This window comes from Galleria mellonella, unplaced genomic scaffold, assembly GCF_026898425.1.
Source record: "Galleria mellonella isolate WM207_F2 unplaced genomic scaffold, CSIRO_AGI_GalMel_v1 utg213, whole genome shotgun sequence".
Lineage (NCBI taxonomy): Eukaryota > Metazoa > Arthropoda > Insecta > Lepidoptera > Pyralidae > Galleria > Galleria mellonella.
Window position 1 is genome coordinate 3,646,298 of NW_026442039.1, and position 24,630 is coordinate 3,670,927.

Sequence of the window (24,630 nt, forward strand, 5' to 3'; positions counted from 1 at the left end):
CGTCTCTCTTTGTCTCAAAATTCTTACCTGAACAAATGTATCTTTGTACCTACTTTTTATTTGTGAATAATAAATATCGATGGTAAGCGACTATCGGTATTTACTTTCATCTCCTCAGTAACTAGCACCTGTAACATCCAGACTGGAATCAAGTCAAGAGTCGCACAGTTGACTTATTTGTATTAAAGATGCCTACTTCGCTGCTTTAAAATTCATCTCAGATGTAACTGAACTTATTAAAATATATTGAAATTTATGTATACTTAATGTAAGACTCAGTTTAGCTTTTCGTTAGAATTATATTGTTTGACGAAATATATCGATTACGTATTTTATTGTTAAAAATGCGCTGCGGTTAAACAACGTAGGGCTTCGAGCATAGATATATGGTTTTTATATGACATGTATGATTTTTATGACAAATAATTAATGACTTTCAAATAGAATTTTAACGAAGTAACAAAAACACCGACTGTCCGACTTTTTGGCAGATTATAGTCGTCGTTTTTATTATAATTATTAATATTAAGTTGTATTATATTAAGTTGATTATAATTATTCATATTCTTGTGTTGCCGAAGTTGTTTTTTTATTTGTTTCAATGTCGAAAATTTATAGTTGGATTAGAAAAAATCTTTCTGTATTTGATAGTTCCTTGCTTCAGTAAGGTTATTATACAACATCTGTTTTGTACTACTGCTGTCTACATACTACTTTTTATGTCATTGTATGAGGTTGCCTGGAACAAATCTTTTTTAGAGATAACGTTTGCTTACATTGTTTCTAATTGTTATTATTACTGTATGTTTTAGTACAATAAGGAATGTTTTAACATCACTATAAGACCACGAGTGAAGACACGGGACACAGATAATATTTTATATTCTCGTCATCGTATTTTATATAGGCTACTATATCAATGTCACAAGACATTTTGAACAACAAATTAGTAAATTCAGCAAGTCGTTTAGGTGGCAAAGATTTTAATACTTTTACATTAACTATATATTCGTATATATAAACATAAAAAAAATTGTCCACGACAGTAAATACATAATAACATACACATGAAAACGTTACGCTCTTTTCTTTCGCAGTCGGGTAAAATAACATGAAACTAGTAACTTTTGAAAGGAGTTTTCTTCTAGGCTACACTCTTAAACAGCGGATATTGGATCTCATTAAACTTTTTAAGACGAGCTAAGAAAGTAGCTCAGCTTAGATATTGTTTTAAGGACTTTATCATACACATGGTACTACAGTCACTTTCACTACATACATTTATGTATTTCATATCATATACTAACTGATTCTCGCAGCTTTGTCTTTTGGAATTATGTAGGTTTTTTATGGAATTTGGAATGGTAAAGAAGCTGACAGTCACCTATGGAATATGGCAACCGCCTCTTATACTATATTATAGTTATGAAAAAATCTTCAACAATTCGTATAACATTGGTTCAATAAAGCGGTTCAATAAATAAATAACTGGTCATATATAGACATGATATATGAACGTCATGTGGTCCCGGCATTGAATGGGCCACCCCTTCCTTACCCATGGGTGTTGTAAGAGGCAACTATGGGGACTTAATGGTCGAGGAATGGGCAGCAGCGTTCCTTTTAAAATATCACCAAAGCCAACCTGCCTATCCAGCGTGGCAACTACTGGTAAAACCCCCCTATAGGAAGAGACCTATGTTCGGCAGTGGATAGTTATAGACAGCTGATGTTATTACCGCCATTTATGCAGGCAATTGTTGTTCCATCTTCCTTTGGTAAAGGTGCCCATATTTGTGCATGTTTCAGCAACAAATCCCTAAAAATACAATAGTTATAAACTTTTACATTTAAGTAAAATATTATAAGTCAGTTTATTATTTTATTTATGATATTTGACTATCTCATTCAAAGGCTTCATCTCGCTTCATAAATTATCCCGCGGAAACATATTACCAAGCTAAAACACCCAACTACTGATTACCAATTTCCAACGCAATTTTTCCTCGAACCAGTCTTTGTATATTCTCTTGGGAATATGATATTTTCCTTTAGTAAAGACTGATCTAAATTTTAAGCCACATGTTATCACCAAACTTAAAAAAAAAAAGATTTTAATGGGTTTTTGTGTGATGAACAAGAATTTTTAATATATACAGTGATACATTTTACTGAAACGAATGTCATCGTATAATTACAAAAGATGGGAAAAAACGAAGTGAAAGAAGAATAAAAAGAATATTTAATTACAAATTATTCTAAATAACATTCTGTATAACTATTACAATTTACAAAAACTTTTTATCTAACGCATTGAAACGGTTTCGGTACAGTTTTTTATTACACATACTAATATTTGTCCTGACACTAATGAATAGTGTCAACTTAATTTAGACTTAATTAAAAATTAATTTACCAGAATAAAAGTAATCTATATCCTTATCCGTCCTAAATAAGACATAAATGCTAAATAGAGGGATACTCATCAAGCAAGAGATAATTATGTAAGTCCTTTTAGTCGCCTCTTACTATACCCACAGGAAAAGAAAGGGTGGTCGATTCTACGCTGCGGGACCACACAAAGTGAATTTATTTAGTTTAGTGTAAGCAAAATAAAGTAGCTATCTTTCCCAAAATGGCATCTGATGTCGAAGGAGATTGCTAAGGGGAGTATAAGGGCTTTTATCGCAAATCGACATTGTTGCTGACTTGCACGCTATTCGAAGTTCTTACGCAACGGTACTCATGAATATGATAATGAATCGAATTGAAATTATCGTTTAACAAGTGCTTTACAAGTAATTTGTATGTCGCTACTATCAAAAGTTTAATATCACTTAAAATAAATTAAATCAGCACTTTAAAAAATACGTAATATAAAGTTTAGGCTTTGAAGTTTTTCTTCAATCACCCCGAATTTTATGAAACCCATTCAAGATTCAAGTATGTCTTTCCTTATTAATCCTACTACTATAACAAATGCGAAAGTTAATAAGGATGTACGTATGGATGAATGTTCATTATTCTTTCATGCAAAAAAAAAAAAACTACTAAATAGATTCGAATAGAATTTATATACTGATTCATGTATACTGTATTATTTTATATACTGACACACGGAGTAGGCCCTCAACTAGAATGATTTAAAACATAGATCGGGATCAGATTAGTAGCCTAGGTTCTTCTCCTTCCAAAATAGTATTACAAATAAGTGCTGTACAATTACATCATCTACTTAGCCCTTTCAGACCTGAACGATACGGGCGTGAGTTGTAATTTTAAAAAATTCTAAAATCGCGCGCAATTTATTTTTACGCACGAAGCTGAAATATCATGATAGTGAGATTCTAAACCAGCCAATAAGAAATCATTTTAGCAATTAGGTGGTGCAGTAGTCTCATGCGTGCCAACAAGATGGCTTGGCTCCAAAACACGAAAATATATTTAATCTGAAAGAAAAAAAAATCTTGGGTCTGAAAGGGTTAGGCCTCAGTTATGATACCGTTTATGACGAACCTGATACTAGATATTTAGGGGTACAACTCAAAACACCCACATTCAAGCCAATTCAAAAAAGCCCGTTTCAATTGGGAATCAGACCCGGGATCTTATTTGCTACCACTATCACTGCATCACAGCAATTGTTAATAGCACGTGTATACTAAATTTCACGACTATTTGTTGAACCATTAACCATTCATAGTAAATCTCATACGGTTTCTAGAAGGTTGTTTATTGTTCGTATATAATATTATTCTTAAAGAAATTTGCCTATGTTTATGAATAAGATCCCTAGATTTCGATGTTATTGCCTTTCTGTTACATCTTGTATACCCGAACAATATTCCTATACAAATACAGAATTTGAATAAAACCAATACCTTGGCGTAAAGTGAAATATTGTGGAAACATGACATTATACCTTTAAGGAGGATGTATCAAAAAAATGAACACCTACTATGTTATAGGTAGACATTAGATCAGGAATCTTTATAAACATGACGGGCTGATAACTCTATGAATACACAAGGGCTCGGAGATTTGCTCACGTCCGCGGAAGGTTGTTTTATATCTGCCTACGCTAACAATATTTCAGTTCCGGGTATTTTGGTGTCAAATATTTTCATTATTCCCCTTAACAAGCCCATATTTTGTCAGACTGTGACTTTGTATTAAGTCGTCTGCTTTGTATACATCTGTCTCACGTATTTCTGTTGTCAATCAACTTGCTCGCATGCTCTTTTTCGGCACAGAATGAATATATTCATATATTTTATTGCACATATAAACAATGGTTTTAGAACTTGTTGAATTATCTCTATACGAGGTTTGTCCGGAAAGTACGTATAAAAGTTTTTTAAAAATTTTATTTTACAATTATTCAGGTAAATCAATTTTATCCCCTTCAAAGTACTCCCCCTGTGACATAATGCACTTGTGCCAACGCCGTTTCCACTGTGAGAAGGCTCCTTGAAAGTCCTCTGGTTGTAGGTTTCTCAGCTGCCCCGTCGTAGCTTTTTTTATCTCATTTATGTCCCCCAAATGCCGCCCCCGAAGTACCAATTTGGTTTTTGGGAACAAGAAGAAGTCACACGGGGCCAAATCCGGCGAATAGGGGGGTGTTCGGTCACCGTAATGGAATTTTTACTCAAAAACTCACGGACAACAAGAGAGGTGTGGGCAGGGGCATTGTCGTGGTGAAGAATCCAACGCCCCTCTCGCGCCAATTCTGGACGAACTCGTGCCACACGAGCTTTGAGGCGTCTGAGCACATCGACGTAGAATTTTCCATCAACTGTCTGGCCTGGAGGGACGAATTCTTGATGGACAATCCCCCGAACATCGAAAAAAACAATCAACATTGTCTTGACATTTGAGCGGGATTTTCTTGATTTTTTTGTTCGTGGTTCCCCGGATGTCTTATCGAATTAGATCGGCAAAAATTTCACGGCCATTCTTGCCGAGTTTCGAGAGAAACTTGATTACGACGCGCTGCTCTTCAACGGAAGCGGGCTCCATGCCGACGGGGTTTCGTTAAGAGGTAACTTCACAGATGGCGTGACAAGCCAGTTCGCACCGCACGGCGGTCAGACCAGAACTGAAGCATTGTTAGGGACATAAGGAAGGGGTCCTGCGCTTACCTGGCCTCCCCACTACTCTTTCTCGCATTCCAGAACACTTTTATACGAACTTTCCGGACAGACCTCGTAAGAGATCTCTACCAGCCAACCAGATGCAGTAAGAGTATCATTATATCAGTTTTTAACTGTCTACTGCTGAACTTGAGCGTCCCGGTTTTTTGCCGGTTTTGCCAGTAGTTGCCACGCTTGGCAGTTGGATGTGTAATCGCAGTTAGGTTTTGGAGATGTTTTAAAGGGGACACTGTTGCCTATCCCTCACCCTCCATTAGTCGCCTCGCGGTAAGATTACACTTTATGTTAATTCACTAGTACTGATCTGAAGAGTAAAATATTGATGTTGGAAAAATTTATATACATAATCTATTAAACACCGTTTAGTGAATTTTATAGGAGTACAAATTTAATAGGATTGCTTCACAAAAGAACCGACTTCAGTTGTGCCAAAATCAATTATGTTGAGTTAAAAACTAAACTGATGAATCGATTTTAATAAAATTTCTATGGTACCAGTCTGTAAGGATATCCTTTAAGATAAAAAAAAAATCTAAATCAGTTTTACAACTGACGAAGTTATGAGTTAACGAAAAATACAATCAAATTGAGAAGTCTCCTTTTTGAAGTCGGCTGATGGCTGAAAACGAAACGGAACGAAAACGCAAAATGATTGAATGTTTATGTCACATCTTTGTAAATTTTTCATATTTTTTAACAATAAATAAAATTAAAAAAAAAAAATTGTTAGCAATTTTGTGACTTGACTAAATCACTACCAACCACTCTGACTAAAATCAGCCAAAATGGCTATTCATGTACTTTACCTTACCATTGTCAATATGACGTTGGAATTACTCGGTTTTGTACATTACTATCACTTGGATTGTATCACTTGGTTACCACTTTCATTATATTCATTTGTATCTGAATTACAAATTAAAATTGTTAATTTTATTTATTTATATTTTATTATTTACTAACAGTAACTAATATATACAGTTATATCATAGTAGAATACAGTAGTTAGTAGTTAACTACTAGCAAGACAAACTTAAGCTTGCCTTTGTACATTACAAAGGCAAGCTTTGTAAAAACTAGTTTAGCTAGTTAGTTTTTTTCTGTTTTATTAAAAAAAGACTGTATTTTATGATTATTCACAGATAGTGATAGATAGTACACAAATAATTATAAAACAAATATTGCATGTAAAAGAGTTATCAATAAATCACATATCGAGAGAAACTCTGGACATAAGAATATGATTAGGAAAGTGACAGGGCAATTACGGTTCTCAGGCATGCGCGGGCGTTACCGTTTTACGTACTTCGATGCGTAGGCGCATAATGTTCAGGTGGCTGGTGCATGTAAAGAGCATACGCGACTAACAACTCGTATGAATGAAATTTTCTATAGATATTTCTAACTAAGAATATATAAAAATGGGCTAAATAATATATAAATTTAGATTTTTTTTATAAAAATATTGCGTCTGTTGAAATAATATACGAATATATAAAAAATAAAGCACTCATTTTGTATAAAACGTATGCATCAATGAAAGAAATTATTTGAATTAGAATTTGGTCCTTTCAGAAATCGGATTAGTCTTCGAAAATATACTATTCGTACTTTTTATAATTGTTTTTTTTTTATTTTTTTTTTATATCTAGACAATAATGCATCGAACGATTATATAATAATAATAATAAGACAGACAGAGTTCGGTACATACAGCGCTCTGGTATGTTTAGCGCGACCGAACTCGAACGATTGCGAAGTGAAGTTGTTCCAGAAGCAAACTCCGCGACCGTAGAGCAACCAATCTCAGACGTGCTACCTAGCGTAGAGGTGGTTGCCGAAACGCTTTCAGAAGCGGATGCGGACGGAACAACTTCCCAGGATATAGAGTATATGAGGAGCATACTAGAGGAGGCGATTCTAGAGATCCGAAGAACTCCCCTCGAAGAGAGACCGAAGCTTCCCCGGATATATCCAAATGTGGCGACGCGGGATGCCATTGAGGCCACAAATGGACTGCTGCCTCAGTACCTTGAGGGCAGCGGTGACCTGGGAGAGACGAGTTCAATCCTGTTTGGCGCTGCGTTGGCAGTATGCCGATATACCGGCGCAAAAATGCCCCGGGCTGGACGTAATATCCAAAGGGATAATATGAAACCAGCCTGGAAAAGAAGGATTGAACGACGGATCGCCCAGGCCAGAGTCCTCATTGGTAGACTGCTCTGCTTCAGGGAGGGCAACACACGCCCGAGAATTATGCGCTCCGTAAAAGAGGCCTTTGCTGGGACAGGGGTACGTCTGTTCCAGCCGGACTTCGGGCACAAACTTACGGAGCGCATAGATGAACTGAAGCAGAAGATCGCTGCATGGGGGAAGCGACTCCGACGGTACTCTGAGAGGGTTGAGAGGTATCAACAGAATCGCCTCTTTATGAGTGATCAACGGAAGTTCTATAGGAACTTGGAGCGCCCAAAACTACAGCCCACAGGACAAAGACCCGAAACAGCCAATTTCGTCGCCTTCTGGAGACAGCTGTGGTCTGAACCTGTGGAACATGAGGAGGGCGCATGGATGCACGATGTTGAGGAAGCATGTGCTCGAATAACGCCGATGAACGCCATTGCCATTACGGAGGAAGACGTGGTTGCCGCGATCCGTCGGGCTCCGAACTGGAAAAGTCCGGGGATCGACGGATTGCAGCACTACTGGTTAAAGGCGTTCTCGGCCAGCCATGCGACCTTAGCCGTGCAATTCCAGAGTGCCCTCGAAAACAGGACGCTCCCGAACTTCCTTACAACCGGGATCACTCATTTAGCTCCTAAGACGGACGATACCGCGGATCCATCTAAATATCGCCCCATCACTTGTCTTACGACAATATATAAGACGTTAACATCCGTTCTGAGCGCTAAGATCTCTCGTCATGTGTACGAGAATAAGATCCTATCTGGCGCTCAGAACGGATGCAGGGGCGGTAGCCGCGGATCGAAGGAGCTGCTCCTCATTGATGCTGTCGCTGGCCACGTGGTCAAGCGGAACCGTCGGAATTTCTCCGCCGCCTGGATAGATTATAAAAAGGCGTTCGATTCCGTGCCCCATTCATGGCTCGGGGGATACTCGAGCTGTACAAGATCGACGGTACAGTTCGAGTGTTCTTGGAGGCATGCATGGGGCAGTGGACGACGATCCTGACTATCCAGGGCGAGCGATTGACGGATACCGCTGACCGGATAGAGATAAAGAGGGGAATATTCCAGGGCGATTGTTTGAGTCCACTTTGGTTTTGCCTGTCCCTGAATCCACTCAGTACTTTACTGGAGAATTCGGGGACTGGATTTCAGTATCGGAGAGGAGGTACACGAGTGTCTCACCTTCTGTACATGGATGACTTGAAACTGCTAGCTCCGAGCGTCGAACGCCTGACGGAGCTGCTAAATATCGTAAACGATTATAGCAGCTCTATTAGGATGGCGCTCGGAATAGACAAGTGCGCGGTCCTCCATGTGCAGAGGGGACGGGTCACTCAAACTGACGGGATCGCCACAGATCCCTCTAATATTAAAACCCTCTCCGAGGCTGAAACATACCGGTATCTGGGCATGTCACAAAACATCGGTGTGAAGGAGACGGATATGAAACAGTCAGTCCGCGAGGAATTTTTTGCGCGCCTTACAAGAGTACTGAAAAGTTCTTTGTCGGGCGCCAATAAAATCCGAGCTTATAACGGCTGGGTCATACCCGTACTCCTTTACACTTTTGGCGTGCTCAGATGGTCTCAAACCGAACTCGAAGCCCTGGATCGGAAAGTCCGCACAACTATGACCCTCCATAGAATGCATCACCCGAAATCGTCAGTCATGAGGCTGTATATCCCGCGGAAAGCTGGTGGTCGAGGCTTGTTAAGCGTTAAGACCATGCACAACCGCGAGATTGACAGCCTCAGGACATATTTTCTGGAGAAAAGAGACGAGGGTTTGCATAGAGAGGTCATAGAATGTGACAAAGGATTCACCCCTCTTTCTCTGGCTAAAGAGGACTGGCGAAAACCCGAAGTTTTGGGTACCTCTCAGCGGGAGGCCGTATGGAAAGAGAAGGAGTTGCACGGAAGGTTCTTCAAAGCCCTTCACGGGCCGTACGTAAACACGAAGACCTCCGTGCACTGGCTACAGTTCGGTGATCTCTTCGGAGAGACCGAGGGTTTTGTCTGTGCAATACAGGATCAGGTGGTTAAGACGAACAATTACCGAAAGCACATTCTGAAGGATGGCACTGAGGACATCTGTCGAGCATGTCGCCATCCCGGAGAGTCACTCAGACATGTGCTTTCGGGTTGTTCAGCTCTTGCCAACACAGAGTACTTGCACAGGCACAACCAGGTAGCCAAAATACTCCATCAAGAGCTAGCTCTGAAGTACGGCCTCGCGAATGAGAGGTTGCCGTACTATAAGTACGAGCCACAGCCGGTCCTCGAAAGCGACAGCGTCAGGCTCTACTGGGACCGATCCATCATCACGGACAGGACTGTTCTTGCGAACAAACCTGATATCGTGGTGATGGACCGGGCACTTTCGAGGGTGTTTTTGGTGGATGTCACCATACCGCATGACGAGAACCTCGTGAAAGCCGAAACCGAGAAGAAGAGAAAATATCTCGACCTGGCTCACGAGGTGACCGAAATGTGGGGGTGACATCTACCGAAATCATCCCAATCGTTATGTCGGTGAACGGTCTTATCCCAACCAGTCTGGAACAACATCTCAGACGGTTGGGATTCCGAGGCGGCTCACTCCCGGGAAAGATGCAGAAAGCGGTGCTCTTAGATTCTGCCCGCATTGTACGCCGGTTTCTCTCCCTGGGGCCCTGAACCCCGGCCGACTGTGCTTCTGCCGGGGGTTAGTTGCCATCTCCTCTCCTGAAGAGGGGAGATGAGAATTTTAGTAAAATTTAAAAATAATAATAATAATAATAATTTTTATTTCAGACTTTTTGGTCCATTAAATATTTATTAGTAACAATATTCTTAAAACTAATGTTAGTAAATTTACATACACAATACACATACACACACATACAATATATTAAGCAGTATACAGAATATATATCACCGCTGCACAATTCCATTGGAAATTGCGCAGCAGTGATTAACGTACACACAGTCCAGCCTGCTTGCTATCATACTCAGGATGCTGTTGGTGCTGGCACGTACTCTGCGCACCAGGGATGCACACCTTTTTCGCATCGTGGCATAAAAACAATCTACACGATGCTCGGCGAACATCCCTGACGCGCCGCAGAATCGTGGCAGCCCCATCAACACCCTGAATGCGTTATTATATTGGATACGGAGGTCGCTGTAGGATTTTTGAGTATATACAGCCCACAGGTTGCATGCATAGACAGATGTGCAATGTGATCTAAATAACGTAATTTTAACTTGTCTAGAGCACCGCGCAAACCTGTGTGCTATCATATTCGCCCTCACCGCCAGCGCCCTCCGCTCCCGTTCAATGTCATCATCATCTTTGAGATCCGAGGCCAATTGATGTCCTAAATATTTAAATTTATACACCCTCTTCAGCGCTATACCCTTAAGTTTAATATCTGGAAAGCCTATTGAGTTTTTGCCTCTGCTCTCAAAGACCATGACCACACTTTTCACAGCATTGTATATCAGTCCGTGGCATGCAGCATATGACTCGCAAATAGCCACGAGTTTTTTAAGCCCACATGTCGATGCGCTGAGCAGCACCATGTCATCGGCATAACTTATATTATTAACATTAATGCCGTCTATGTGACAGCCGACACGGGTACCACTCAAAGCAACAATCAGGTCATTAATATACAGATTAAATAGTACCGGTGAAGACAACCCTCCTTGCCTCACGCCACACTCCAATCTGTATGACTGCGACATAGTCCCCGCCCATCGCACGCTATTGAGCTGATTTCCATACCAATATTTGCAGATATTTATGAGCTCTGATGGTAATTGAAAATTTTCGAGCTTTTTCCACAAGATGTCATAAGAAACCAGATCAAAAGCTCTCGACAGGTCGAGGAAGCATGCATGGACTGGCGTTTTTCGATTTGTATAGTATCTAATAGCATGCTTAACACAAAGAACAGCGCTTTCAGTTGACAGTCCAGTTTGAAAGCCAAATATAACCATAATATATTTTTACTGAAACGACTCTACCAGCAGTACGGTTTTAACTTAGACTGTATTTTGTATCTCTTTCTAGCAAACTATTAGTTATCTTGAAAGTATAACAATGTATTTTTTCTATACTGTTGTGAGTAAAGTCTCTAAATTAAGTCGTTGGACAGATTTATTGCCTTCAACTGTATCATGTTTAGTATAGGTTTAAATTTATGAATATTATGCAAATATAATGTCATGGTAATTCATTTTAAAATGTCCTTTCAGGTGGCTGAACAGTACAGAACAGAATTCAATTAAATGCATAGAGCTCTTTATTAATATATTTATTTTATGTACTTAAAGCAAATTTATTTTATTATAATTGATTTAATTGCTGCTGTTTTAAAGTTAACAGTTTTTTTTTATTTTGAAAATTTGAGGAAACGATTATATTTTGGAAAATAATACCTATATGATAAACATTATACACATACAACACAGAAACCTCCAATTTAACCCATTCTTTATTTTGATTTAAGTTGAAATTTATTTTTTTGTAACCTAACAAACTTTATACTCAATGGTTTAATATTTTGCTCCTTAAAATAATCGAGTGACTTCAATCATAAGAAAATTTATGTAAGACGTACACCCAACTTTATCGAATGCAAAATTAGAATTAAAATGAGTGCAAGTAAGAATTATTAATAGGACGAATACCCAACTTTTTCGGTTGCAAGAAAGAATTATATTAAAAAAATTATCAAAATTGCCTCAGAATTTAGGTAGAGGTGATATTATAAATAAAAAAAGTAAATGAATCGAGGACTTTTTTTTTTAAGTAATTTACAAACTACACTAGTCATTTATCTTAATTGAAACATATTAGTTTTAAAACGCTGCAAAACAGCTACGAGTATAATTCAAACGCTGTTCTTGATTATACTTGAACGCATAAGTGGAGCGCATCCACAATTAGGTGGTTTCAAGCAACGAAATAATTTTGTACCAACACTTGTGCCGCCGGCTCGTAATGTTTTCGTCACCTATCATTAGAGGTTTATTTAAGGGAGGTCAGGTAGGCTGTGCCCACCTCAGAATCGTCTGATGCCCACTCCAGGATCAGGAGTGGAGCTTTCGGTTATGTAGGTAAATACATATCTGAGAGTCCCCTTGGAAATAATCTTAAATGTGTCAAGCCTGTCATTCAAAGGTTTATACGTTTGTCGTAAGCGATTTGAGGTTCTTGACGACGGCACCCTCATTACTGGGATTCGTATTTGAGTGGGATGGTCTACATATTTACCATATGAATATTGATTCGAAATTTCTATGTCGGGCAGAATACTCTTTTGAAATACAATCTATTTTCATTGTTTATAATTTTTACATATATACAATCTGAAGTTTTTTTTAATGTATGTACAATAGTTTCTAATATTCCTAGTTTTCTATATCGCCAACAAATTTCATATTAAATTAAATTAGTTTTAATTATTATATTAAATTATATATACCCCCCACTAGATGGAGTGACGACCTGAAATGAATTGCAGGGAGTCAATGGATGCAGGTGGTTTAGAACCGTTCTTTATGGCAGTCTGTGGGGGAGGTTAATGTCCAGCAGTGGACGGATAATGGCTGAAATGATGACGATAATTTTATTAAATTAGTATACGAATACTTCCCAGATATTTACATACTTTATGGAATAGATTATAGATGTAGATGAATCATGTTTTAATAGTCTATGGCTGCAACCAATGTTTACTCAATAGTGACATGTTTTATTTTATTGGGTGGTTTTAAAATTTTATTCGAGTTTATTTTATTTTATTCCATATAAATTCAATCCTTACTAATATTATAAATATAAAAGTGAATTTGTTTGTTTGTTATCTTATAGCGTTTTAACGGCTTAACCAATCACTATGAATGTTGGTATACACGTACTGTATGGAACGAAGTAGGATATAGGTTATTTTTATCCCGGTCAGTAAGCATGTATCGTACATGTTCGCGTGGACAAAGTCGCGGGTAAATGCTAGTATGATTATAAATTCGTATTTTTAACAAGTGGTAATAATCCACACCATTAAAATTTAATGTTGTTTTGTTACAGAGGTGACGGTGACGTATCGACGCGGGCTTCCGGTGATCACTGTACCGTTGCCGTCCCGTCGTGAACGATGCCGGTTCACCCTGCGTCCTGTCTCGCAGACTGTAGGCGATTTGTTGGAGCAGGTACGTCTTACCGTCTTAAGTGTTTGGGATATCCCAAAAGCTGTTCTGAGGTCCTTTGTATTAGATGGAGTAACGACTTCAAATGTTGCTTCCTGCAATCATAAGCAGTGGCTACAGGTGGCTCAGAATTGTTCCCTATAACAGTTTATTAGGAAGGCTCATGTTCAACAGCTGTGTGGTCCAGGCACAGAATGGGCCACCCCTTCCTTTCCCGTGGCTGTCATAAGAGGGGACTAAAAGAACTAAATACTCGAGGGATGGGCAGCAGTGTCCCTCTTAAAAACCACCCAAGCCTAACTGTGGTTGCCAACCCACCTGCCAAGGGTGGCAAGTATTGGCAAATCCCTTTTAAGGGGAAGGTCTATCAGCAGTGGATATGTAACGGCTGATATGATCATGATGATGATGTTCAACAGTGAAAGTTAATTTATGAAATGAGGATGATGAATTCTTTTGCGGCCCTTTGGGTGTTTTTGCTTTTCTTATGACGAGTCACCCGTGTATTCTATTTCAATGGGGCTTTTTAAAATCGCCCATGTTCTGTTAAGTGACTTTAATAAGAATGAGTTTCTTTGTCAATCAATAACAAAATAAAGGTATTTTATATAATAAAATATTATTTAATTATTAATAAATAAGCTTATTTATATTATTGCAGTTCGTGTTATAACTGATATACTCTGACTAACCTATTTAATGTTTTTTTTTATGCAACTTAGAAACGCAAACAAGCTGACGGCTCACTTGATGGAAAGTGGTAACCGTCGCCTATAGACATGAGCTGTACTATGAACATAACAGAGTATACTGTTTCGCCCATGATACTCCCCATGCGTTGCCATTCCTGAGGACTCGGGTGTTATTCCTCTGTACCCTGTAAATTCTCTGCCATATCCCACCTTTAAAATTGAAATACAGTCATGAAAACACATTTGTTTCACGGTAGAAACACGAATAAGACAGAGGTGCCCAAGCAAACGACTTTTCTACAAAGTCTCCCTCTGGTCAAATGAAGTGTCTGGAAAGTTCAGAGAGAATCATATATATAGTGGTAAAATTTGTATTTTTTCTATAAAAACTAATTTATTAAAGCTACTTTTATTAAAATTTCTATGTAATACTACTAATCTGTAAAGATATCCTATCAGATAAAAAAAGAATTTTCTAAATCGGTTTATAAATAGCGGATTTATGCAACCGAACTTAGACCCCTCTTCCTTTTATGAAGCCCGTTGGAAAATTTAAATAATTAGTAAAAGAAAGTAGAGAATTTTTTGTCAAATCTCTGGATATCGCATAATAATACGGTGTAACCCATTTTTTATTTTTATTGGTAGCATCGTGCCCAAGAGATATCTCGGCAAAGCGAAATGATGAATCATTTATTCTCATCTCGACACTCGCTTCTTAGTTAAGTAATTAAAGCAAAAACTCGCTGGAAATATGAATAAGTGTTCTATGCGAGAGATTAAATATTATTTCTTTCATTTGCTCGAAAATTACTTCATAGGTAGAAAAAAATATCAATTACTTAGGTTCATCAGATTACGGTCGTACGTTTTTATTTTTTAGGTTCATTAGCTTTCGGCCTTCAACGAAATAACACGCGAGCAATACCTAATATGACAATAAAAGAAACTGCTGGGTACTTATGTGTTTGTACATTTTAATAAATTATTAAACGTTTTAGGGTTCCTTGTCTCAAAAGGAAAAAAAAACGATAACCTTTTAGGACCACTCGCGTGTCTGTCTGTCCGTCTATCTACCATAGATAATTTACTGCGAAATGACTGGACCGATTGCTTTGTTTGGTACACATATTTAGGTCGGAGGTACAAAGACGGGCGCGCAATATAAATAAATTCATTTTTAAATAGTGGGCTATTTATGGGGGGTAAATTAGTAAATTAGAAAAAAGTTTTGTAAACTATATTGTATGACATATCAAATAAAAGTGCTTGTTGTAAGAATCTCATATATATATATATATATATATATATATATATATATATATATATATATATATATATATATATATATAAACGTATGAATGTCAATTGCAGTTGTTATACTATTACTGCATACAAATTTAGGTTAGATTTAAAAGAACTTATTAGACATAGATAATCAACCTACAGAACACTCTCCACACGAGCTTAACTCCCCTTAACTTATCGTTGGTCTCTTTTCTTTCTTTTGTCTTATTTTTTTCAAACTAATCTAATTATTGTAGAAGCGGGTGTTAAGGATAACCTATGGTTCCACTAAGGACAGGTTTTCCAGAGAGACTGTAGGTCAATTCCAGTCCAATGGGTTATGACATTTGTCTAAAGGTTTTAAAGGATGTTTATGTCTTTTATAGTGGCTCGAATCTTGACGTAGGATGGCGTACTTCAAATTTCGTTATGGAACTGAAAGTCGGATGTATGTGGCCGTTTTCGGATTGTATCACACTTTGTATTGTATTTTTTAAGCGATAGTAATGGAATGGTAACCTCGCTTGCGCTGTCGGTATACACAGGTTGAGTACCGATGAAGTATGATAGGTTACAATGAAATGAATTCATTATAATGAATTCACTAGAAATAATCACAGAAATTATTTCCGATGGGACTACGAAACGCTACCATTTTATTAATATCATTTTCTAAACTTGACTATCCATGTTTCATGTAGGTAAAGTTACAAGATGAATTCACCAAAAAGGTCGAACTGACGGGTAAATTGTCAGCTTTCAACAATGTAGATTGCTAGTAATTCCCTCCTCCTCTGTGTATTGAATGTATACATTTTTTTTTTTATTTTCTATCCTTTCTTATAGGTAAAGCTAGAAGACCGCGGCGTAGAGCGCGCAGCGGCGCTTGCAGCTGACGAGCGCGTGCGCATCGCAGCGAGCGACACGGTCGAGTCACTACTCGAGAACGACTTTCGGCTCATCATCAACGATACAGAGTACTATGTGAAAAGTCCACCGCAGGTCAGTACATTTTGAGAAATTATTTACAAGTTTTGCTTTGACATTAACATTTTCATTAACTAGTGACTCGTCCTGCTCTGTTTATATTGTAGCGATCTTTATTTTTTTTTTTTGTAATAAAATAACTGTCCATATTACATGTTAATTACGAAGGAGCTATCTATAGGTGAGAGAATTTTAAGAATCGGTAAAATAATATTTAAGTTAAAATCAAAATGTTCTTAGTAACATTCAGAATTTAAGTTTATTTTGACAATTCAGTTAATACCTATAGTCGTATTTGTATCTTATAAGAGTTTTAAATAAAATTATAATTTGATTCTATATAGCGTAATATAATTACATTAATTTAATTAGTATTAAAATTATTAGATTTAAAAATGAACAAGCATTGGCTTTAATCATAAAAGCTGGCGCTTTTTAAAAGTAGAAGAATCGTAATTATTTTATCGACGTATTTTAATCATGCTATCTATTTATCTATGCATAAATACTACATAACTATAATAAATAATACAGATCTGTTATGCCCATGGTACTGTTCATGTCTATAGGCGACGGGTGCCACTTTCTACCAGGTGTGCTGTCAGCTTGTTTGTAATTTAGAATAGTTGTATGAAAAAGTACTAATTTAAATGAGCTACTTTAATTATTTCAAAATGAATAAGGTGCCTTAACGACCACAAAATAATTTGCTATTAAGTAAAGCGAAGTTGGCTTACGTGAAGTGGTTAAGGCAGATATGTGTTACTATTACTGTGGCATACTCACGAAATGAAAAATTAAGTTATTTCTTTCATATATTTTCCTTTTGTTTTTTTTTTATATGTATTCTTTTATTTCTTTTTTTGTGTATATATCCATATCTGTTGTTATTTGTATGCTGTAAGTAATGCATATAAATAATCTATCCATATGTTTTTCTAAAAATTATACCAGCTAGATATATTCTGACGTTTTGAATACAGGTGTGAATCAACCAAGCTGACCGCAGAATGCACAATTACCTCATTAGCATATATTGTGTCTGCTATGCAAATGCGATTTGCCTAATCAGTGCTGACTGAAACTTTGGACAATATGGCCTTAATCAGCTGATTAAATTGTTAACAGTATAAAGATGAGCATGCTTGAATGGATTTAATTTGAAATAACCTATAAAAATATTGCCTTGTCCCGATATAGAATGGGCCACCCCTTTCTTTCTCGTGTGTGTCATAAGAAGCAACTAAGGAAACTTAATAGTCGAGGGATGGGCAGCAGTGTTGCCAGCTTAACTGCGGTTGCCAATCTACTTGCCAAGCGTGGTACTGGCAAAGCCCTCCAATAAGGGGAGGCCTATGTTCAGCAGTGGACAGTTAACAGCTGACGTGATAACATGACGAACCTATATAAAAATCTTCTGTCACTTCAATTTATTTTACCCGCTAATTTTTCTTTTATACAACTTATAACGGCAAACAAGCTGACGGCCCACCTGATGGAAAGTGGTAACCGTCGCCTATAGACATGAGCAATACCATAGACATAACAGAGTATACTGTTTCGCCCATGATACCCCTCATGCGTTGCCATTCCTGAGGACTCAGGTGTTATTCCTCTGTACCCTGTAAATTCTAACGCCATATCCTACCCTTCAAACCGAAACACAGCCATGCAAATACAACTACTTTACGATTGAAACACGAATGGGACAGAAGTACCCAAGCAAACGACTATTGTACAAAGTCTCCCTCTGGTAAATGTTCAAAGCCTCTCAACCGATTTTAATTAAATTTTCTAATTGTTTATTTTAGATTGAAAAATACTATAGTTTTAGCCCAATAAGAAAAAAATACCTACTCCAAAACATTTGCCGGGTCGGCTATTATTATTAGAAAATTTGTAAGAATTGTTAAAAATAGCAGCATATTTTTTTTTGTCCTGAACGGCAATGAATTGCAGTTCAATAATAATTTTTATGTTTATTGTTATTATAGGTCTATATCTACCACTGTGAATTCAGTTGTTCACCTCGTAATCACACATTGAATGCTCCATAGGGAGATTAGTCGTAATCAATAACTACAAATGTAGGTTACAGTGTAATTTGCCTGAGGGAGACTGAGGGAGACTGTACAATTATTATAATACAGCTTAAAATGATAAATAAGCTGACATCCTCTCACGTGAACTCCTTCTTCATACGAAGTAACCTTTGTCAATGGAGGGAGGGATAGTAATGTGAATTACCGGTCCCATTAGTAAATTTTAATTTTCCCCGTTGTTTACGCATATTTAAAACACATTATCGGGACTTAACGCATTTAGGCGATAAAGGAGGGAGACTTTGTACAAAAGTCGATTGCTTGGGTACCTCTGTCCCATTCGTGTTTCAACCGTAAAGCAGTTGTGTTTGCATGACTGTGTTTCGGTTTGAAGGGTGGGATATGGCGTGAATTTACTGGGTACATAGGAATAACACCTGAGTCCTCAGGAATGGCAACGCATGAGGGGTATCATGGGTGAAACAGTATACTCTGTTATGTCTATGGTACTGTTCATGTCTATAGGCGACAGTTACCATTTTCCATCAGGTGGGCCATCAGCTTGTTTGCCATTCTAAGTTGTATAAAAAAAATGTAGGTAGTATTTACCTACAATTTTTTTTTATCGTGTTAAGTCCAGATAGTGTATTTAAAATAGTAGAGTCATTGTTAGTGTCTTACTGTGCCAGGTCTAGATCCTTATAGTCCCCCATGCTAATCATCGTGTTTGATATCAGAAGTGTCATCATGATGGGCTAACTGACCTGCCCTTCCATTTTTACCTATCAGTCCTCAAAGATGACCTGCCAGCGCCATTAGCGCAGGTGGGGTTACTATTTCATTATCGTCCATTAAAAAAAGTCTTCTACAGTCATGTAGAGCATTGGAGAGTGGAACCTTAATCTTCAGAAATAGTAACGCATGACGTTACTATTTCTGAAAATTAAGGTTATGGAGATATAAGATGTCTCCATAATTTGAAATTTTGTTGTTATAAACAGTCCTTTAAATAAAAAAATCAAGCCTTACAAATACAATTGCTTGGACGCAGAAACACATGTGGAACAGATGTACCCAAGCAGAAGAACTTTGTGCAGAGTATCCTTAGTTCTCCCTAACACTGAATGTGTCTACCATTGTAATGTGTTCCGAAATTTCGGAGCCAAACGAAACACAAATTTGATGTTAAAATTACATAACACATGCTGGTTGGAAATATTAAGAATATTAAATTATTGTTCCTTTGGACTTTTATGTTAGGATGTATGACGAACGAAATATTAAACTCCATTTATTGGTCCGATTTTGGTATAAACAAAAACACGAAATTGAGTCCGAAATTTCGGAATTTCATGGTAGATCCGCAGGTGCTTAGCTGGAATCGCTGTGTCGAACAACATATAGTTTACTAGAAAATTGAGTTACGTGTTGAGGGAAACCCATGATTTGTTGATGGAAGCGCCGCCATGCAATTAACCCAGAAGTCAAACGAAGCATGCTGCTGCGCGTGGCGAGCTAGCCACACACTCAAAATCTTGCAAATTCTCTTCGTTCCAGTTTTAACTATCACGTGTGATCAAATAAAACTAATATACGTAACAGTCAGATATTTTTATTTTTCTATCTTCACGCCAGACACCTTACGGGGTAGATGGAGAGAATGGAGTACCGATCTCATTTTTATATGTCAGCTCCAAAAACTCGCACACTTATTAAATAGCCTATTAAGCAACTATATGTTTACTCACGGGTCAAAACCCGCGACTTCATACAAATGACCGGGATATATTCACTGACCAGGATAAAAAGTAGTTTATATCTATAGTTCTCTAACAACAAACATATATTTGGGGTAACAAATAAACTCACTTTCACATTATTAATATTAGTAAGGAAGTACGATTCCTTTGTCTTGTTTTTCCAGACTTTTAAGTTCGATAAGAAACAATCCTTAAAAGGTTATTTTTACTCTAAAATTGTATGCTATAACGCATATAATTGTTTCGGTTTGAAAATAATATATACTGTATACATTGCTATACTTTAATAGATACTAACACTTTAGGATGTGAAAAGTATGTGTCAAAATATACACTATCCGTTTTATTCATAAAAACGTGAAATTTCTCGTAAACCCATTCTAGCCATAAATTGTTTTGTCTCTTTCTTTAATGCTAAATTTCTAATTTTTTTCGAAAGAAAAACAAAACAGTTAAATTAGAATTGTAGATGAATTTAGTTTTTAAGAATAAGAGGGTACGTCATGATATTCTTATTTCGAATAAAGAAAAAGTTTTGCTATTGTTTGCTATCGTCCTTCTTAGTTAAGAATTTATGAATTATTTTATAATAAAAAAAAGTTTTTTTTATTATTATAAAATAAATTGATCATATATATTGATATTAGAATATCAATAAACCGTGTTGTGACTATTTTGTGTTACTATGGCATACATTCGAAAGAAAAAATATCTTACTTTTTTATGCACTTTCCATTTTTTTTTTGTATATGTACGAGGTCTGTCCGGAAAGTTCGTATAAAAGTGTTCTGGAATGCGAGAAAGAGGAGTGGGGAGGCCAGGTAAGCGCAGGACCCCTTCCTTATGTCCCTAACAATGCTTCAGTTCTGGTCTGACCGCCGTGCGGTGCGAACTGGCTTGTCACGCCATCTGTGAAGTTACCTCTTAACGAAACCCCGTCGGCATGGAGCCCGCTTCCGTTGAAGAGCAGCGCGTCGTAATCAAGTTTCTCTCGAAACTCGGCAAGAATGGCCGTGAAATTTTTGCCGATCTAATTCGATAAGACATCCGGGGAACCACGAACAAAAAAATCAAGAAAATCCCGCTCAAATGTCAAGACAATGTTGATTGTTTTTTTCGATGTTCGGGGGATTGTCCATCAAGAATTCGTCCCTCCAGGCCAGACAGTTGATGGAAAATTCTACGTCGATGTGCTCAGACGCCTCAAAGCTCGTGTGGCACGAGTTCGTCCAGAATTGGCGCGAGAGGGGCGTTGGATTCTTCACCACGACAATGCCCCTGCCCACACCTCTCTTGTTGTCCGTGAGTTTTTGAGTAAAAATTCCATTACGGTGACCGAACACCCCCCTATTCGCCGGATTTGGCCCCGTGTGACTTCTTCTTGTTCCCAAAAACCAAATTGGTACTTCGGGGGCGGCATTTGGGGGACATAAATGAGATAAAAAAAGCTACGACGGGGCAGCTGAGAAACCTACAACCAGAGGACTTTCAAGGAGCCTTCTCACAGTGGAAACGGCGTTGGCACAAGTGCATTATGTCACAGGGGGAGTACTTTGAAGGGGATAAAATTGATTTACCTGAATAATTGTAAAATAAAATTTTTAAAAAACTTTTATACGTACTTTCCGGACAAACCTCGTATTCTTTTACCTTTTTTCTTTTGTGTATGTCTTTCTATGTCTGTTATTCGTGTGTTAAAAGTAATACAAATAAATATCTATCTACTTTTAATTGTTAAGTGTAAACTTTTCCAAACCAATTATTATTTCTACATTTGAACTTATTTATTTATTCTTTATTGTACACAAAAAAATTACAACAATATATATAAAATAAAGATGTACAACAGGCGAGCTTAACTCTGTAAGAGTTCTTTTCCAGCAAACCCTGAGTGGTAAGGAGCATTAATTACTAGCGGGCAGTATGCGTACAATAATAGAAGGAAACATTATAGATGTTTCTATTATAATATATAAGTAACTCATACAATTAAAATCAAAATAAATACATATCTGTATACAATAATACATAAACATAAAATATCTCTTTACATACAAAATACATACATAGACATAATAAGATATAATAATTTGATTAAAATACGTTCCATTATCGTTCTCTACAATTATATCTTTACTACACTTTAATGTACAAGAACCCACATGTTCATTGGCGCTGTTAATCCACCAAAGTGTTTAATTGCAGTGTAATTTAGCGTTCTTAGTATGTGCGTGTTGTTTTTAGTTCATTACCGTTCGGGATTCTATTTGATTTGCTCTTTAAACGGGTTCTGGTTGGAGTACACATTCTCTTACAAATAATGAATTTACTACCACATACGTAATATATTCTTTGCCTATTTTTAAAAACCTAGTTAAATCCCACTACCTATCCTTATAATCACATAGTCCTCCTTATTTCCTACCAGATTTATGTTTGTTGTGTATGTATGTTAGTGTTGTATATTTGTTATGTATTTATATTTATATATATGTATATATATTTATATGTATGTATATATATGTATATATATATATTTATATTTATGTATGTATATAATTGTGCTAATAAATGTAATAGATCTGTAAAAATTATTATATTATTTTTACAGATCTATTTTTTTAACGTGCCACCTACCTATTTATGCTTTAATTCTTTCTACCCAAAGGTTGTCTGAAAGAGATTGCTTAGCAATAAGACCGCCTTTTGTACTACACTATACTTATCAAAAATTATTCAACAAATCCTGTAATGTTGGTGCAATAAAATGTTAAATAAATAAATATAAATAAGGGTTAATCAAAATTCCTGTATGGTTCTGGCATAGAATCGACCACCTCTTCTTTTCCCATGGTTATCGTAAGAGACAACTTAGGGAACTTAATGGTCGAGAGATGTGCAGCAGCGTCCCTCTTAAAACATAACTAAAAGTCTAACTGCGGTTGCCAACCCGCCTGTCTAGCGTGGCAACTGCTGGCAAAACTGTTCTAATGGGGAGGGCTTACGTTCAGCAGTGGACAGTTAAGAGTTGATATGATGAATTAAAACTTTCCATCATGTGAACCGTCAGTTTTCATGCCTTTTAAGTATGTAAAATCCAATTAAAGCCCATGGTAAAAAGTCACGAGTTTAAGAACCTTACTACCTAATACAGCCAAGTAAATGAAAATAAATATTTATATAAAATAATCACGCGTATAATTTAAGAAGGGGCAAAGACAAAGACAGTTCTAGTATATTGCCGTTCTTGTAAATTGCATGTCTACATTTTGTCAAATACATTTGAATCCAACGTCGCAAAAGGCCATTAATTCGAGTTGTTAACTATGTTTTGCATCACTAGAGAATTAATTGTAAAAATTTAATTACATAAAAATAAATTACTTAATTTCTACCAAATACAAATTGATGATTATAATATCGAAGTAGTAAATTCACGATGTTCTTATAACCTACTTAAAACAATGTAACGGGGCTTCAGTTAAACGGGGCGCAATACAGTTAAGTGCAATCGAGATACACTATGCTCTAATTTGATATACCTACGTAAAGTACGTGATCTAATTACTAGAAATATACATACATTCATATATGTCTAACTGGCGTTCAATGCCAGGTTTGCAGTCGTTGTTCATTTAAAAAGAGAAGAATCAGAAGGAGTTGTGCCATCTTTAATTATACACGTCTGTTTACAACGCCATCTAGTGTCATTTTTGTCTATTTGGCGAAATGTCAATTAGAATTGATACTTATAGATTGTGTAACATTTTAGTTATTAAAAGTATAATGAAGGCAAAAAAATAAAAGAGATCAGACCGCAGCGAACGATAATGAAATCTCTTTACGACGACTTCGTTTAGAATGGCCAACCGTTTATAATAGATTTAATACCAATTTAATATTCGTTTAACACCATAACATTAATCATTAAATAGTATAGATATTATTAAAATAAATTCTTATTTATGTCATCATTATTTGCCTGGTTTACAGAATCGAAAATAATTATGTGAAGATAGGTACTGCGCTTTGATTTCATAAATAAGTTTTTATTTTCTAAGACGAGATTTTTGCATAAGAATGCATTATTCCTACGATTATTGTGTATACCAATTTAGATCGAATAGAGACTCAAAGCTGTTCTCCTATTCACGACTGCACAATACCAATAATGGACGATCATCGATTCAAACTGTCAGAAACACTCGGGTCATCTTATCTCAACCAGGGTCCTATTTAGCTACTTCAGCAGTCCGGGCAAACCTAATATTTGCCGCCTTTTATTTTATTTATTTATATTTTTGCATGAATTAAAATATATGT

At 36.8% G+C, this 24,630-nt stretch overlaps 1 protein-coding gene across 1 annotated transcript in view; it reads left to right on the top strand.

The window, feature by feature from the left end:
* LOC113511901 (calcium uniporter protein, mitochondrial) overlaps positions 1–24,630 on the top strand; it is a 211,368-nt gene that overhangs the window by 166,658 nt on the left and 20,080 nt on the right. Inside the window, exons 3-4 of the mRNA XM_026895626.3 lie at positions 13,421–13,542; positions 16,365–16,520. Of these exons, the coding sequence (XP_026751427.2) occupies positions 13,421–13,542; positions 16,365–16,520 (278 nt within the window). The remainder of the gene's footprint in view (positions 1–13,420; positions 13,543–16,364; positions 16,521–24,630) is intronic.